The sequence below is a fragment of the Sphaerodactylus townsendi genome, linkage group LG04, assembly GCF_021028975.2.
Source record: "Sphaerodactylus townsendi isolate TG3544 linkage group LG04, MPM_Stown_v2.3, whole genome shotgun sequence".
Classification (NCBI taxonomy): Eukaryota; Metazoa; Chordata; class Lepidosauria; order Squamata; family Sphaerodactylidae; genus Sphaerodactylus; species Sphaerodactylus townsendi.
In genome coordinates, this window is record NC_059428.1 from 83,116,658 (window position 1) to 83,132,931 (window position 16,274).

General features: G+C 39.3%; 1 protein-coding gene across 4 annotated transcripts in view; it reads left to right on the top strand.

Moving 5' to 3' along the window:
• MAP3K15 (mitogen-activated protein kinase kinase kinase 15) overlaps positions 1 to 16,274 on the top strand; it is an 89,767-nt gene that overhangs the window by 17,049 nt on the left and 56,444 nt on the right. For 2 of the 4 annotated variants that reach the window (XM_048493101.1, XM_048493103.1), the window contains exons 4-6: positions 12,414 to 12,607; positions 14,468 to 14,636; positions 15,303 to 15,409. In XM_048493101.1, coding sequence (XP_048349058.1) covers positions 12,414 to 12,607; positions 14,468 to 14,636; positions 15,303 to 15,409 — 470 coding nt within the window. Of the gene's footprint in view, positions 1 to 6,202; positions 6,281 to 12,413; positions 12,608 to 14,467; positions 14,637 to 15,302; positions 15,410 to 16,274 lie in introns of all 4 variants that reach the window. The other 2 variants (XM_048493100.1, XM_048493102.1) reach the window with 2 other exon arrangements.

Consider the following 16,274-nt stretch of genomic DNA (forward strand, 5'->3'; position numbering starts at 1 on the left):
CTTGAGGTTTGAAGGGAATGTTTTAACCATTTCCCCCCCTCTGGGTAGGAGAACGACAGAAGTTAGTTCAGTTGCTTTGCAGCCTCACCTCAGCCACCTTTTTAGAAAAGAGGTAATAAGAGTCAATGGGATGGGTGAAGCCCCCCTCCCCCAACTGCATTTTCCAAGCATGCATCAGAGATTTGGAGACTCCAAAATGCTAGAAAGGACTTCAGAAAGACAATTCTATGCTACAAAAGACTTCAGGAAGAAAACTGAAAATTCTTTGATACAGGCTGGCCTGGTCAGTGGGTGGAGAGAGGGAATTAATAAAACTACTGGGAGCAAGGATAAAGTTCTGTCTTTTGCCTGGATCTCTCAGGGGAGACAGAGCTCTTATATGTGGTCTGACTGAAGTAGCCATTTTGACCATTGCTGTCCCAGGGAGCTGGAGAAAACTTTCATGTAATGGAAATTCTGTAGAGATCTTCAGCATCCTAAGCTCAAGAGTCTGTCCTATATTCTAACATCTGAAAAGAGATAGGGGCAGAGAAATTGTGTTTCTGTCATTTCTCTTGCTCCATCTAGTGCTGGGCTAAAAGTGTGCTTTTAAACATTTTCTTTTTAATAAATAACTTTTGACTTTGGATGCTTTGTGAAATTCTTCCCTAAAATGCTATATATAATATCCTAAAGACATTATATTGGTTCCATGCGAAATCCACCAGGATAGAATAGGATAGAAGATGAGATGAAAGCTCTCCTACTAAGTAGTAGCAAGTTAGTAGGGGCACCTGAAGCTGAGCACTCAATTATGCAGGAAAACGAATAGCATATGGGATCAGAAATAGAAAGGATGCTTTACAGTGTATCAAAGATAAGACTGGGTTTATTTCCCAAGGAATTCAGCCCATCATATGTCAGGGTGGTGTTTCTTTCAAGTTGCATCCATTGAGATAAATAATATTCATCAAACAAATTGCCCCATTTTGTATGCCAGCAGAAAAGAAACAAAAAACTAATTTTGCTGATAACTGCTGTGTATGCCATGACCTGGGGGCAGTCGTACAACTGTCTATTGTCCATGGATTAGTTTCCTATATGCCATTGCTCAGCAACTTTCCTTGTGGCATGTTTAAAGCTGGTACGCACCAAGTTCAGTACATTCATTTTGCCATCCTAAAAAAACCAAAAAGACTTCCTGGGCCTAAGAATAGATGTGAGCAGGATTCTCAGAGGTAGGTTTATCAACCTTCAGGTGGGACCTGGATTTCTTCCAGAATTACAGCTGATCGTCAGTCTGATGACTGTGAACTTGGAAGGGTAGATTCAATGGCACCACTTCCCTGCTGAGATCCCTCCCCTAACCAAACTGTGCCCCGCTGCATGCACCAAATCTCCAGAAATTTCACAACTCAAAGTTCGCAATGCTATGAGAAGCCTTGCTTAGGACCTCTCTCTCAATCACATAACTGCTTCAGTATATTGTGCTGGTGACATAGGCAATACCTGTTGTGTACATTGTATGGTCCTGTGTTGAAATTCAATCATGTGTTGAAAGGTAGTCTGAGAACTGGATCTTTGATCAAAAGAAATTAGAGCTATATTATGATTTCTGAGCTACGTCTTTAAGTATCTTAGCATGATTTTGAACATTCTGAATGGGGCATGTGAGCTTACTGTATATATTTTGTAACTACAAATAAAAAAAGCTAGTGCCTTTAAAAAGGGAAAGTTCGAAAGTATTTTTTGTTTTTTAGAGGGTAGATAGCATCATTATATTCCTATAAAAACATTTAAATCCAAATTTCATCCAAGAAGGAAGAAACTATTAATTTGAGAAAAGCAAGCTTGGCAGAAGTTGAATGCATATTTTGAGATACGACCTTTGAGCCTCACTGAGCTGAATGGGTAAATCCTTCAATGAGAAGTATTTTGAATGATAAGGTTTAGACACTGATTTAAGCCTTTACACATGGGAAAAGAACTAAGATTCATAAATATTCTGTGGATTGTATTTTCTGTTGTTTTAGCAATGAAATGTTCAGAGATAAGGCTGAGAGGAGAGTTTCCTTTTTGCTGACTCCTTTAAAGCAAACAATTAAACTTCTGTCTCGCTAATTTACTACCCAACAGTAAATTCTAAATCATGACTTAGGAGTTGCAGCTCACATCCTGGACTTCAGTTCCCAAAGCAGAAGTGGCCTTGCATGTAATTAAAGGTCACTGCGCTGTGCCCCTTTATGTGGCAGAAGCTCCTTGGAGAGTTGAACTCTGGTCACCAATTTCAATCAGAGATGGTGTGTGCACAGCTCGACCCAGCCATTGAAAGCACTTATCTGTAAAATAAATTACAAAGATTCAGCCTTATGGAACAGCCTTTTGTTTCTCAGAGCGTTACCATGGTGAGACAATAGTTTGGGTATAGAGGTCAGATTATGCTGTTTGATTTTGAGAAGTCAACATAATACATGGAATATATACCTAATATATTAGTTAACAGCTTGTGTATTAGACTTTGAAACTGTCCAGGATTGCCTGAAGCAGAGAGAAACACACAATAAATATGGTTGCCGTAATGAATGGGAGAGATGGATCTTTTTTTTGGCAATAAGTTTCCATTTCAGCATTCACAAAATGCAATGCATAAACAGATACAGAAATTTCAATTTAATATTTACATTATAACTAAAGGCACTTCCAGCCATTCCATTGTTCAAAAATAAATACATGTAAAGACAAGCAATTAAATAAATAACCTCCCCAAAAGAAAAATAAAGAAGTAAAAAATAAAGAAAAAATATGTCTGTTGTTTCATTTCAGTTTTTGCGGTATGTTAGGCAAAAATTAAATTATGATGAGCCATCTGGATTTGCTATGCCCGTTACCTGTATCATCCTAATTGTGCACAAACAACAAATTCTCTTGTCTGAAGCTTGATTAACAGAATGTTCTGTGCATCCCTCTGACAGGCAGCACAATTAAATTAATGGCTTGTAGAATGCCCAAAGCATTTAATGATTCTGGAGTTACAGAGTAATGTTCTTTAAATGACTTTATTAAACACGAGACAGCATAGCCGATTCAAACAGTGAAGTTTCAGATAACAGAAACAATGTTTTTGATATTAACTAGCATTCGATTGCTGTCTATGTGTATTATTTAGCTGGTTTCTGTAGCACAAAAATTACAACAGGAAATGTATCTTGTATATCATACCTGTCAAACAGGGTGCTGACAATAGCAAGAGGATATCAAAACAAGAAGATTCTTGTAAACCAACTTTTGGTTAGATATGTTCAACCTTGGTAATAAAAAACCTTCAAAATTTCCAAAAACTACACTTAGACCCAGTCTGTCACCTTTTATAACCTATTTAAGGCACAGAAATATGTGCCACATATTATACAGTACTTACAGTTTAGTCTAGTATTTGAATATTTTAAGCCATTTCATATGTTCTAAATAAATTAATATCAGATAAATAAAATAGTTTAAGACACATGTTGTCAGTTTCTGAATAATAGGCATGATGCCTCTTTCTTCTTGAAACAGGGAGCTCTTTATATATAAATGCATAACAAAATGAGAGCATGTTTTCTTTTTATGAACTGTCTTGAGATTTTGACTTCTGCCTACCACCTGTGTTGCCACCAACAACCACTCAGTTGGCTTCCCCTGCTCCCTACAGGCCACCACTGTCTGAACAGCTCAAGTGCAGTGCCACTCATCACCAAATGGCCCCTTGAAGGGGCTGTTGCCAGCAGTTGTGGCCAGGCCAGACCAGACCAGACCACAGGCCATCAAACAAAAGAAGTACAGGTGTTAGATAGCAGGGTAGGCTGTTGGATGCATGGCCAATATCAGGAGCCAACAGACAAGGGAAGAGGCTGTGTTCCAGAAGAGAAACTTCCTCAGAAGAGGAAGAACATAGTGGAATCAACACCCTTTCCTCTCAGCATCTCTGGACTTTTGCTAGCTTCAGGGACCTTGTTGTTGTTGTTACTGCTATTATACCTCACATCCTTGAAGGGCTCTGGGCAGTTTACAACAAAAATCAAAGACAGAATGATAAAACCAATACATAACTTAAATATATATACATTAAAATCTAATCCAGATAAAACCCCAATTATATGTGGCACTCAAGAGCTCCTTTGCTCCCCACCGAGGGGGGCAACATAGTTATAACAATCAGCTGAATGGTATATGGCCATGGTGGCGAACCTTTGGCACTCCAGATGTTATGGACTACAATTCCCATCAGCCCCTGCCAGCATGGCCATAACATCTGGAGTGCCAAAGGTTCGCCACCACTGGTATATGAGAATATTGCAGCGGGGGGAAATGGGGAAGTGGACAATCAGAGACCAGTTCCCCCAAAAGCCTGGTGGAACAGCTCTGTTTTGCAGGGCCTGTGGAGCTCATGTAGGTCCCACAGGGCTCGAACAGCTGGAGAAAGAATGTTCCACCAGGCTGGGGCCAGGGCAGTAAAAGCCCTGGCCCGAGTGGAGGCTAGTTGCATCATTGAGGGGCTGGGGACCACCAGTAAGTTCGCCTCCGCAGAATGCAGAGGCCAAGTGGGAGCATATGGGGTAAGACAGTCTCGCAGGTATGAGGGCCCCAGGCCATGAAGGGCCTTAAAGGTTAGTACAAGCACCTTGAAAGTGATCCAGAACTCCACTGGGAGCCAATGCAGGCGGCTTAGCACGGGGGAGATGTGATCCCTAATAGAGCCACCCATGAGCATTTGCACCACCGCATGTTGGACCAGTTTCAACTTCCGGATCATCCACAAGGGCAGACCTGTGTAAAGCCAGTTACAATAGTCTAACCTGGAGGGGACCATAGCAAGGATCATCATGGCCAGGTCAGCCTGGGAGAGGTAAGGGGCCAGCCGCTGAGCCTGCCGAAGATGGAAGAAAGCTACCCAGGTCACATGAGCCACCTGGGCCTCCATAGAGCGAGAGAGGAATCCAGGTGGACCCCCAGGTTGTGGGCCGAAGAGATCAACTTTAAAGGGACCCCTTCGAGCACCGGCAGCTGGAAGCCCTCAATCCCCTCCCCGTGACCCAGCCAAAGGACCTCAGTCTTCAATGGATTAAGTTTTAACCTGCTCTGCCTCAACCAGTCAGCGACCACCTCGAAACAGTGCTGTAAAGCTGCCGGGGCAGTTGCCCCCCCTCCATCAACAGAATGTGCTGTGTCATCAGCATATTGGGACCATGGAGGCAGGGGCAGAGTACAGAGTGGGTACTGATCCCCTGATCCCCATATTCAGGAAATTTCAGTTGCTTGGATTACTTCTAGAGTTTCTATAGGCACAAGGAGAGGAGCTGGTTTTTACCAGCTTTCCTATTTGGTGGGAGACTTCTGGTTTCCTGCCAAACTATTCTTGTGAATTGCCAGTACCTCAGAAGTGGGGGGGGGGGAGCTGCCAAAGGAGGGGAAACAAAAACATTTTTTTAACATCACAGGAAGTAATTTATGGCAGAAATAAAATTATATGTTCTCTCCAAAGCTCCTTCAGGTGCACCTAAGGGCTGTTGTGTGGAAGTGATTTCTTTTTACCTTAAAACAACACAAACCTGCCCTCATGCTATATTGTCTGTTTTGGAAATGCCTCTTAATTTCAAAAATGTTTTGCAACGTTGGCATGAATAATGTCTGCCTAGTAAATGTCATGATGTTATGTCACTCAGTGGGTCAGCCTGGTTCTTGTACAGATGACTACCTTTACCTTTTTTTAGTCCTCTGGTAAGTGCACAAGTCATCATGGTTTCTTTTCCATTCTTTAATTGACAGACTAATAAGAACTGGGAATTTAAGCTAATGGATGCATCTTTATACGAAAAGGGGCTGTGAGAGACAAATATTTGCCTGTAGGTTGTAGGCTACTTTCCTCTGTAAAGTTAAATTTACCTTGATTCTTATAGAAGTATTATGTCTTTCCTTTACATAGTATGTTTACTATGCCTGTAATGCTTGATGAGTAAACTCATACAAGGTCTCACAAGAAACTTGGACCAAAGCCTTTCTAATTAATGTTTCATTTCAAATTCCATAATCCTTTCTGTTCACAAATTATATTTCTCCAAGCATGTACCCACATTTCACTATTTACCTCTTTAATAATTTTTTCTATTCTGTGTTCTCTGTCTCTTTTCTTTTAAAAATACTTGATCTTTATTTTTCTGTATTGTCACATTACAATTTGGAGTAGGCTGCAATTGCCAGTCACAAAGCTTTTCTTGGAGTCCAGCTACCTCCAGAATACCACAGTGATGGTGTGCTAGGCAAAGTATGTATTATTCTTTCATTCTTGCTTCATAATTTCATAAGCATTGCTCTATAAATGGTTTTGTATCATGAGTCTTAAAGAGTTACTGTTTTAAGGTGATTCAAAGTGATATGTTTTTCTACATTTCATTGTTTGCAATTAGTATTAATTAGATTTCATCTGTTCTTATGCTATCTTGTTGGTATTAAGAAACTACTACAGCTCTGCATGCATTCTGTCTGTCCAGTGGGGCTAACATATGCCATATGAGTAATGTCTATGTTAGAAGTACCGTATATACTTGTGTATAAGTAGACTTTTTCAGCACATTTTTAATGCTGAAAAAGCTACCCTCAACTTGTATTCGGATCATTAAAAATTGTTTGTGTTTTTACTTTGCTGGCCAGCAGGGAGTGCAGTTTTTATGCTAGCGGCACCAAAATTTCAGAGTATGCTTAGACGACGTTCCTGATGATGCTAGCCAAGTTTGGTAATGTTTCATTCAGGGGGTCCAAAGTTATGGGCCCCCAAAGGAGGTGCCCCCATTCCCCACTCAATGGGAGCTAATAGTAGATGGGTCTACCTTTTTGAGGGTCCATAGCTTTGGACCCTCTAAACCAAACTTCACCAAACCTGGCTGGTATCATCAGGAGAGTCTCTTTATAATACCAGCCAGGTTTGGTAAAGTTTGGGTCAGGGGATCCAAAGTTATGGACCCCCAAAAGAGGTTCCCCATGCCCCATTGTTTACAATGGAAGCTAAAGGTAGATTTTCCATCTATATATATAAAAAGCTAACAGTGTTTTTGTTGGTGATAGTATACCTCAGTAACTGCTGGGCCAATTCCTCTGAAAATTCCCAGCCACTATAGTCAGCCAGGCGAGAGTGTTTTTAGATGTTCACATACCTGATATTTCACACCTGGCCCAGGTAAAACACCTTTTTCCTGGCGCTCCATGGTGAAGGACATGCAGCTGCTTGTGAGTAACTGTCACCCTTAGAATGTTCGTGCTGCTTAGAATGTTCACTCAGATGGCCAGATATGAGCAGTGGAAACAGTACATAGGCAGTAACAGTGGAAGTGAAACACATACACACGAGGGAGAGGGAAGGGACGGAGGGGGAGGCATGCAAGGGAAGAGAAGTGAGACAGGGGAGAGAGTGAGGGGTGGCATGCAAGGGAGGGGAGGCAGGGGGCCCAGCATCTTGATATGATCCACCCACCCTAGCGGAGGAAAAGGGAAGGGAAGGAGGGGGAGGGGTGGCATGCAAGGGAAGAGAAGTGAGGGAGGGAAGAGAGTGAGGGGCGACATGCAAGGGACGGGAGGGAGGACCCAGGCACCCTAGATTCCCTGAATACTGCGGTTACAGTTAAGAAAACCAGGCACACATTACTCAGGAGTAAGCTCGGTACAGCAACCGTGACATACTTTGAATGGCTTAAAATCTTAAAATCTAAGTTGGGTTACATTTGGACATACAGATGAGGAGGAGGAATCCAGTTCTGAAGGATTTTAACTCTTGTGTTTTAGCTTGGTTGCTGACTGAGCTAAGGTTTTTGTACTTTTAAAGTTATTGTTAAGTTCATATTGTTCTTGTTGACCCTCTTTTCCACTTACAGAGCTAGTTTACTGTTTTCCTTTGAAATAAATATTCAAAAACATTTAACCTACTGATGCCTCAATTAATGTAATTTTATTGGTATCTATTTTTATTTTTGAAATTTACCAGTAGCTGCTGCATTTCCCACCCTCGACTTATACGCGAGTCAATAAGTTTTCCCAGTTTTTTGTGGTAAAATTAGGTGCTTCGACTTATATGCGGGTTGACTTATACACGAGTATATACAGTAGTAATATCTAGTGTGCAAAGGAACTGAAAAAAAGACCCAGCAGGGGGCAGGCAAGTGGTCAGGTAGGTATGACTATAAGGTTAGTGACCCTTCAGCCTATTTGTATCACCACTTGTCTTTCTTTAGACTGATACTCTCAAGTTTAATTTCTTCCTTCTTCTTGGAATTTACACTCTCCCTTCTTCCCTAGCTAGTAAGATAGCTTCAGGCTATCCCTGTCTGTTGGCTTTCCTATCTGAAATGTAGTTCCCTAATAAACATATCCCTTAATTTTTAAATCAGTGAGTCTGCTGCTTCTACATGAATTTGGCACCTCTGCTAACAGTCCACACTGCTCCTTCTATGCCAAGATCGATTCCATCTGGGGATGAGGGGACACTGAAAGGTGCCCAGTGCACATGGTCCAGGGCCTCATCTGTTAGCTCATGGTACAGGAAGGAAATGCATTTGTTTTTGTTTTCAGATGAACAACTATCATAGTTTTATCTGGTATTGTTACATATCAGAGCATAAGTCAGTTGATTAATTTAAATCTTGGACATGTTCCTGTATGCAATGACTTGGATCCTAAGAACAGGTTCTATGCATACTATATATTGTTTGCTGTGGAGCTTGGTTTCTTTTCTGCTGTAACCTGTTCCTCAAGGACTACGTAGAAAAACATTTATCTTAATCAAATGGATGGTTAGCAGAAAAGAAAGCAAACTGCACCAGATATTATCTAGTGTGCATAGAATTTATTCATAGGATCCAGTACAGTGCATTTTTAGTTGTAGTAAGAAAGCAGTGTGCAGTGGGATATGTTAGCTAATGCTGCTTTTATTTGAATTAGAGTTCCATTTATAGTATATGGACACTGTGAGTATCTCCTTGGGCATGAATTGAGACTTTTACTGAGTATGTGTAAGGTTTTTGTATTTATTGCACTATTCCCTGCAGAACCCCAGTCCTAACTACATTATGTGGCAGGGACTCTTATTCATTTTCAGTGGAATTTGCCTTCTATGGGTTGGAAAGGCTAAGAAACTACTTTTCATGTTATAGTTTTATCTGGACTGATGTATAGCTGCTCATGAAGATGCATGCATTTTTAATGCTAGAATATATGTAAAAATAGAGATTTTCTTCTGTAAAATTTAACATGTAAATATGACTATGAGCTTATGAGCTGGGGCAAAAGTGAATTTTGCAGATTCATCTGTTCAGGATGAGTCTAGAAATGCTTCACAAATAAAAGAGGCAAATACAGAACTCGGTGACAGGAATTCAGGAATTTCTTATTTAATAGGAAAAGTCTTTAGCACCAAATGGCTGTGTATAATAATTGATATAAATGATAGACATTTACTAGCAGTACAGTTCTAAGTTACACTCTTCTAAGCCTGCTAACTTTGATTTAGAAGACTGTGACTGTGACTGCATTGTAAGCCCATTGCAATAATTTGAAATATCAATGCACTAGTTTTAGTGTTCTTTGAGAAGAACTTAAAAAGTAGTATAAGGCCTGAAGGGGATCAAAGCAAGTACTGCTAATGACTTTTTCATTGCTTGCCACATACAGACTCCTGACTACCACTTGTTGATTCAAAGATCTGAATTAGAATTTAGTGACATACAGGTTGTGCATATGTTGACTCTGAACACTGTAAGGATGTCAGAGCAGGACAGAGTGTATCCTGCATCTCAGTTCCCCACTTTATTGATTATGCACAGTTCTTGAACAACAGAATAAGGGTTCTGGTGGGTTTTCCGGGCTGTGTGGCCGTGGTGTGGCCACACAGCCTGGAAAACCCACCAGAACCAGTTGAATCCGGCCGTGAAAGCCTTTGACAACACAACAGAATAAGGCACAAAATATTTCCAGTGTGTGATTTCTGTTCACCACAGTTCTTCAAAACAACAGGGATAAGTAGAATAGTCTAGTAGTTATCTAGCAAGCTAGAGGTATGCTATTGAACTGCAAGCTATGGACATTTTATATACCTTTTGTTTTGTCTTGTTCTGGGTCTGTGGCACTCATGGAGTTTGGGCAGTTTTTGTAAACACAGAGTCCAAAGGAGTTTACTCTGGGACAGATAAACCTAAACATATGAATAGTGGCAGGAGAAGTCTACAGCAAGACATCTGGGAGCCATTCAGGAGCTGGGAATAGACATTATTTGTTTATGCAACAGATGCACTTGATGTGCTTGCTGGATCAACGGTGTTTGAGGTTTTTAAAATCTTTTGCCATGTATGTTGTATTGTTTTACATAGATCTTTTAACATACCTTTAGATGCCCTTGCATGAGTCAATGAAGAGTGTGTGGTACTGGTGTATAGCTGGTGAACAATAAAGGGAAAACTTATCAAAAAGAAATGTATTCTCCAGGTGTTGCTGAAATTATTTCAGTTTGTTTCTTCCATGTATAAAATATAGAGGTTGTCCAGTTATCAATGTCTACATTTATTGTATTCTGTACTTAGCCTAAATTTCAGTAAAAGATGAAGGTGTATCTGAGCCAAGGGAAACTGATAGCTTTGTGCAGTTGACTAAAAATTCAGAAATTATTAATGTGTGGAGTCAGGAACAGAATCATTCCAACACTGTCCTCACTCTCAACAGACACATTTTCCACTGAATTTCTCATTCTTGCAAACTCTGCCTGTCTGTACATTGTTAGCAAAAACCAAGTGTTTTTCTTTCTCAGAATCTTTACTTTTCCAGAGTTAATTCCCCCCAATATTTTCCCACCAGTCAACCATGGTGACATTGGTACTGTTGGCCTTATTTAGCACATACAAAGTATGAAACTTAAACACTTAAGACTATTTTGGAAAATTGATGCAGGACACAAGAGGACAGAAGCTGAGAAGAGGAGTAAATAATCCCCAGATCTGTTTAAATCTGATAATGATGATTAAGATTCTAAGAATGTTGCCTCCGTGCCAAAACTTCAAATTGAATTAAACCAAGACAGGCTTTAACCTAGGTAGATCCAGCCATTTTTTTAAAAAAAACCCTGTCTGTATGAAACTTAACTTTTACAGTTGTCTAATGGTGAAGTATCCTGCTTAAAACCGTGAGAACAACTTATGATCTTGGTATCTCAGTATGATACGTATGATCTCAGTATTTGAGGTAGCCAATCATATCAGTTGAGGAATTACTGTGATATATGCAATCCAGTAATTAGAACACACTGACATTCATAAAGAGAGATAGAGTTTGTTTCTCGTTCATTTTTTTTGCTTTTTAACCAGTTTTAAAATGTAACAGTAAAGAAAATGAAGTAACAATGTCTAGAGCACAAAGGAACTGAGAAGAGGACCCAGAAGGGGGCTGGCTGGTGGTCACCTACATAGGTCTGTAAGGTTAGAGACCTTCCTTTTTTTGGTGTCACTTCTAGTCTGTCCTTCGGCTGATACTCTCAGGCCTAACTTTCTCCTTCTTCTCATAAGTTACCAACTCCCTCCTTCCCTAGTTAGCAAGGTAGTTGTAGCCTATCTTTGTCTGTTGGCTTTCCTATCAAAAACATAGTTCCCTTAATAAACATTTACCTTTATCTTTTATCAGTGTGACTGCCACTTCTCTGTACATACAACACTCTGCTAATAGAAAAGGCCTATATCTTTTACTTATACATTACAGACTGAATGATCTAGATTCCTTCAGGCTATCCCAGTCTTTTTGTCTTGAATTTCGGAATCTTTGAAAAGTTCATCATTCTCACTAATCCCAACGCAAATAAAAGAACATTTTTCCATGCATTGATTATGGAAGGATGTGATAATGGATGTGATAAATTTGTTAGTATCATTTCATTTCCACCTTTCTGAATGTTTCTGTCAATGACACCTGGTGGTTGGGGGAAATATAGTTCTTGGTCATCACTGAGGGTGTGCATGTCAGACCTGGGCCATTGTTCATTTCCTTGATACCATATGTATTCCATCTTTCCACCACCCTACAAGCCACCACAGCTTTGTTTGGGTTGGGTGCAACATTTCCAGACACCTACTACATTCACTGACGCTTAACCCAAATGCCACATTTCTAGGACTTTGGAAATGTTCGAAATTATGTTCTTACTTCATAGGAACTTTTCAAAGTATGTTGAACATGTCACAACACAGTTTTTAATACTGTAAGACTGTGAAATTTTTGTTGCGTTGTTAATAAGTATTTAACTGACAGACAACTCAAACTGAGAATACCAACAGAATTCCTATTGGTTGAATGGTTCACACTAATATCACTCAATACACGACTATAAGAGTCCCTTTTGTTCTCTTAATATTTTCATGCCTTGTTTTCTTTAGGCTTCAAGTGGCAATTACTACTTTATTCCATATATTGTAACACCTTGTGCTGATTATTTTTGTTGCGAAAGTGATGCCCAGCGGAGAGCTTCTGAGTACATGCAGCCTAATTGGGACGCTATCCTGGGGCCTCTCTGTGTGCCACTGATGGACAGGTTTATCAGTCTTCTCAAGGACATCCATGTCACATCATGGTAATTTTTCCATTCTCTTGCTTTTCAGGTTTCCATTTGTTTAAATATATATATGGCCAGGATACTTAGCAAACAAAAATTTCACCCCATCTAGTGCATTGAGCATGATTTTAATATGGCCATTGATTTATTAACATCATTTCTGTAGTCCACCTTTGTTACAGAAACCCTCTCTCATGCAGCAGTTCCAATCAGTTAACTATAGTGGCTTATCTTTCTTTTCCAAGGAATCAAGAAGCAGATGAGTTGCCTAATGAGCTTTCACAGGCAGATATTTACATCTCAACAGTGGTAGGATTCATATAATTTAACAACCGATTCCAGTGGTGAGATTCAAATAATTTAACAACTGGTTGTTTACAAGCACCATTTTAACAACCAGTTCTGCTGAAGTGGTGCAAACCTGCTGAATCCCACCACTGCATCTAGATCTCCAAAATCCTAGAATGAAACTCAAACCACTGAATCACTGGCTTTTGTGGGGTGGGTGCTGTTGAACACTAGCAAGCAGCCAGGCCTGGGTGAGTCATACATGTCAAATGGTAACAAGTTGTCTGGGGTTGTTGCTGATTCTGGCCCTGATGAGAAGTAAATGTATTTATATTTTAGATGGTGGCAGGATCTGGAGGGCCAGAGTTGGGCTTCCCTGTTTAAGAGCAAGTAATATAATATGTATTATGTATGTATGTATTCTTCCATCTATGATTATCCCCCCCCCCCCAGCTTTTAAAAAGGGTAATTTGGTAGAGCTTGCAGTTATTTTCCATTCTGGCAGTGGTCTGTTTGAATTCAGTTGATTCCCATCCAGGTGCTGGACAGATCCATCTCATTAGCTTTTGCTGTGTAGCAATAAACTCTCCTAGTGCATTCACTAGATTTGATTCTACTAAATGTTAATGTCTAATAGGAACAGTGCCGTTTAAGTTAGCTTTAATTAAATTGTTCCATTGGTTTCAAGGGTGCTTGCTTGTAACTTACTTTAGTTGAACTGGGCACTTTTATTTCCTTCTTGGAACCTTGTGATAATATTTGCATTAATTTAAAAGAAGCAAAACAACAAACTCTGCCTTTTATTATTACATCAGCAGAAAATACTTAGATAAAAATGTTTTATATTAGTGAATGACTAATTAATATATTATATCCTGCTTGTTTTCCCACATAGTCTATAGAAAATGACGTCAGATTTTTAAAAGCATTTTGCTGATTTTAAAAATAATCCAAAAACTAAAAATCAAGAAAAACGGCTTTGTATCTTCACAATCCAGAAACATGACCTTGAAAATCACAATCTGAAATTGAATCACTGCAATACTGATATTTGCTTTTGTTTGTTCTAAATTAGATCTCTTTATTTAAAAAATGTACATAGTAATCATCCAGACACCTGCTTGGCAGTTCAGTAAACTCATACACATAATAACATTTATTTATTTATTTATTCTTACATTTTCTACCCCACCCTTCCCCAGGTGGGGTTTCACTTGCAATACTATACTATCAACTACACCTTTGCATAACAAGTTCCACCCAAACACTTACTGATTGGTTCCCCACCTGGGGATATGACAATGTATACCCCACTAAAACATTCCCTTCTCACTGGACACAATGTGCAACAGACTTCCTTCTGTAAATACGCCTCTGAAGATGCCAGCCATAGATGCAGGCGAAACGTTAGGAACAAGATCCACCAGACCACGGCCACACAGCCCGGAAAACCCACCACAACCAGAGGAATCTGGCCGTGAAAGTCTTCACAAAGGTTTTTGTCCATGCCTTCTGTTTTCAGCGCTTACCAGCCAAAGTCGACAATTCTGGCAATTCTAATGATTTCTCTCTCTCTACTTATTCCACTAGCACATATTACAAGGAAACACTGCTGAATGACATTAGAAAAGCTAGAGAGAAGTATCAAGGAGAAGAACTGGCAAAGGAGTTGGCCAGGATTAAGCTTCGTATGGATAATACTGAAGTCCTGACTTCTGACATAGTAATAAACTTGCTTCTGTCATACCGAGATATCCAGGTACGTTACCTGAAATAGTCGGGGTTTACATTAATTTATGGGTCTTGGGAGTTTTGATTTGTTTCAAAATTCTTGTGCTATTTTCTAGATATGTATTAACTTGAAACACAAGCTGAGCAATAACCCATGTGATTATTTTTGCTACTTGACTCTCATCGAAAATTTCTTTAATATATTGTTTTTATTTAGTGGGAGGCTGACATTAGAGTTTATTGGTTACTGGTTACCTATTACTGGTTACTACTGGTTACTGGTTCCTACCTATTGGTTACTGGTTACCTACTGGTTATTGGTTACCTATTAGGCTGTTTTGTAATTTCACTTCAAAATTCACTTTAGCAGAGAATATAGATGTCTTAAGAGAAATGTCAGCCATTTGGTGAATGACATGAGAGTCTTGTTATCATATACAAGGACAAGTTACATTCAGGAGTGCATTTTTCATAAATCCCGGTCCCAGCAGAGTTAGGTTTTATTCCTTGTAGGCAGAGACTATCTTGTTTGCAGATTCTGCCATTGGATAAAGTAATTGTCAAAAGGTTTTAGACTTTTGAAGATTTGTTGGCCATGGTTATATTTTGTAAAATAGGAAAGAGGGAAAAACTATTTCATAATGGATTTTGTTTACTAATACTTTCTTTCATTGCCTTTTCCAACTGATGTTAGGACTATGATGCTATGGTAAAGCTGGTAGAAACACTGGAAATGCTGCCAACCTGCGATTTGGCTGATCAGAACAATATTAAATTTCACTATGCATTTGCATTGAATCGGTAAGAGTAAATCCTGTGTATGATAAATAGAAATATATATGCAGTCCATATGAAGACATCTTTGACTTTTAAAACACATTGGCTGTAAGGAAAAAATGGCCACAGCTGTTATTGGATACAATTGCAGGAACAGTAGGACATTAAGCATTGAATGACTTGCCTATTGGCTGATTACACCAACTTTTACCCCAACCCACCTACTAGGGAAGCAATGTGAGATGGCAAATCCATGGGCCTCATGTGGGCATGTGCCCTAGCCATCTGTGATAATTCTGTGCTTTGCCAAGCATCTACAGAAATAGATCTTTAAAATAATACTGCTGAGTTTTATGCCATTTTATATTATTAATTTTGAGTGGAGTTTACATCTCAGGTCACAGCTAAGAAATTCTACTAGATAATTTAAGCTCTCCTAAGTAAGCCTATCCTCATTGAATTATCCAAAATCAGGAACCAGGTTTCATTTTAGTCAAGGGTTTCCTGTAGATTTTTAATGCATTCTGTAATCACTGAGTTTTATCATCATAGGTTCTCTTTCATTTTATTGCCAGTGCAAGTTATCAGCTGTTAAGGCATATGACCTAAAATTGTTTGTTTATGTCACAATATGAAAATACTGAGCGTGCTTATTTTAATCGCTTTATGAATGACTTCATCATACTTATTATAGGCTCAGCTGTTCTATATTTTCATTACTGTGCAATCTAAAACTGAGATCATGTTTATAAATGATATCCTGGATAGTAAACTATTGGTGACAGCTGTTTCAAGGCTGAAGTCATAGTCTGTGAAGTCATAGACTAAATATGGTTGTACACAAACATGATGAAAAGATGGACGTTACCTAGATTAACAGTAATCATCC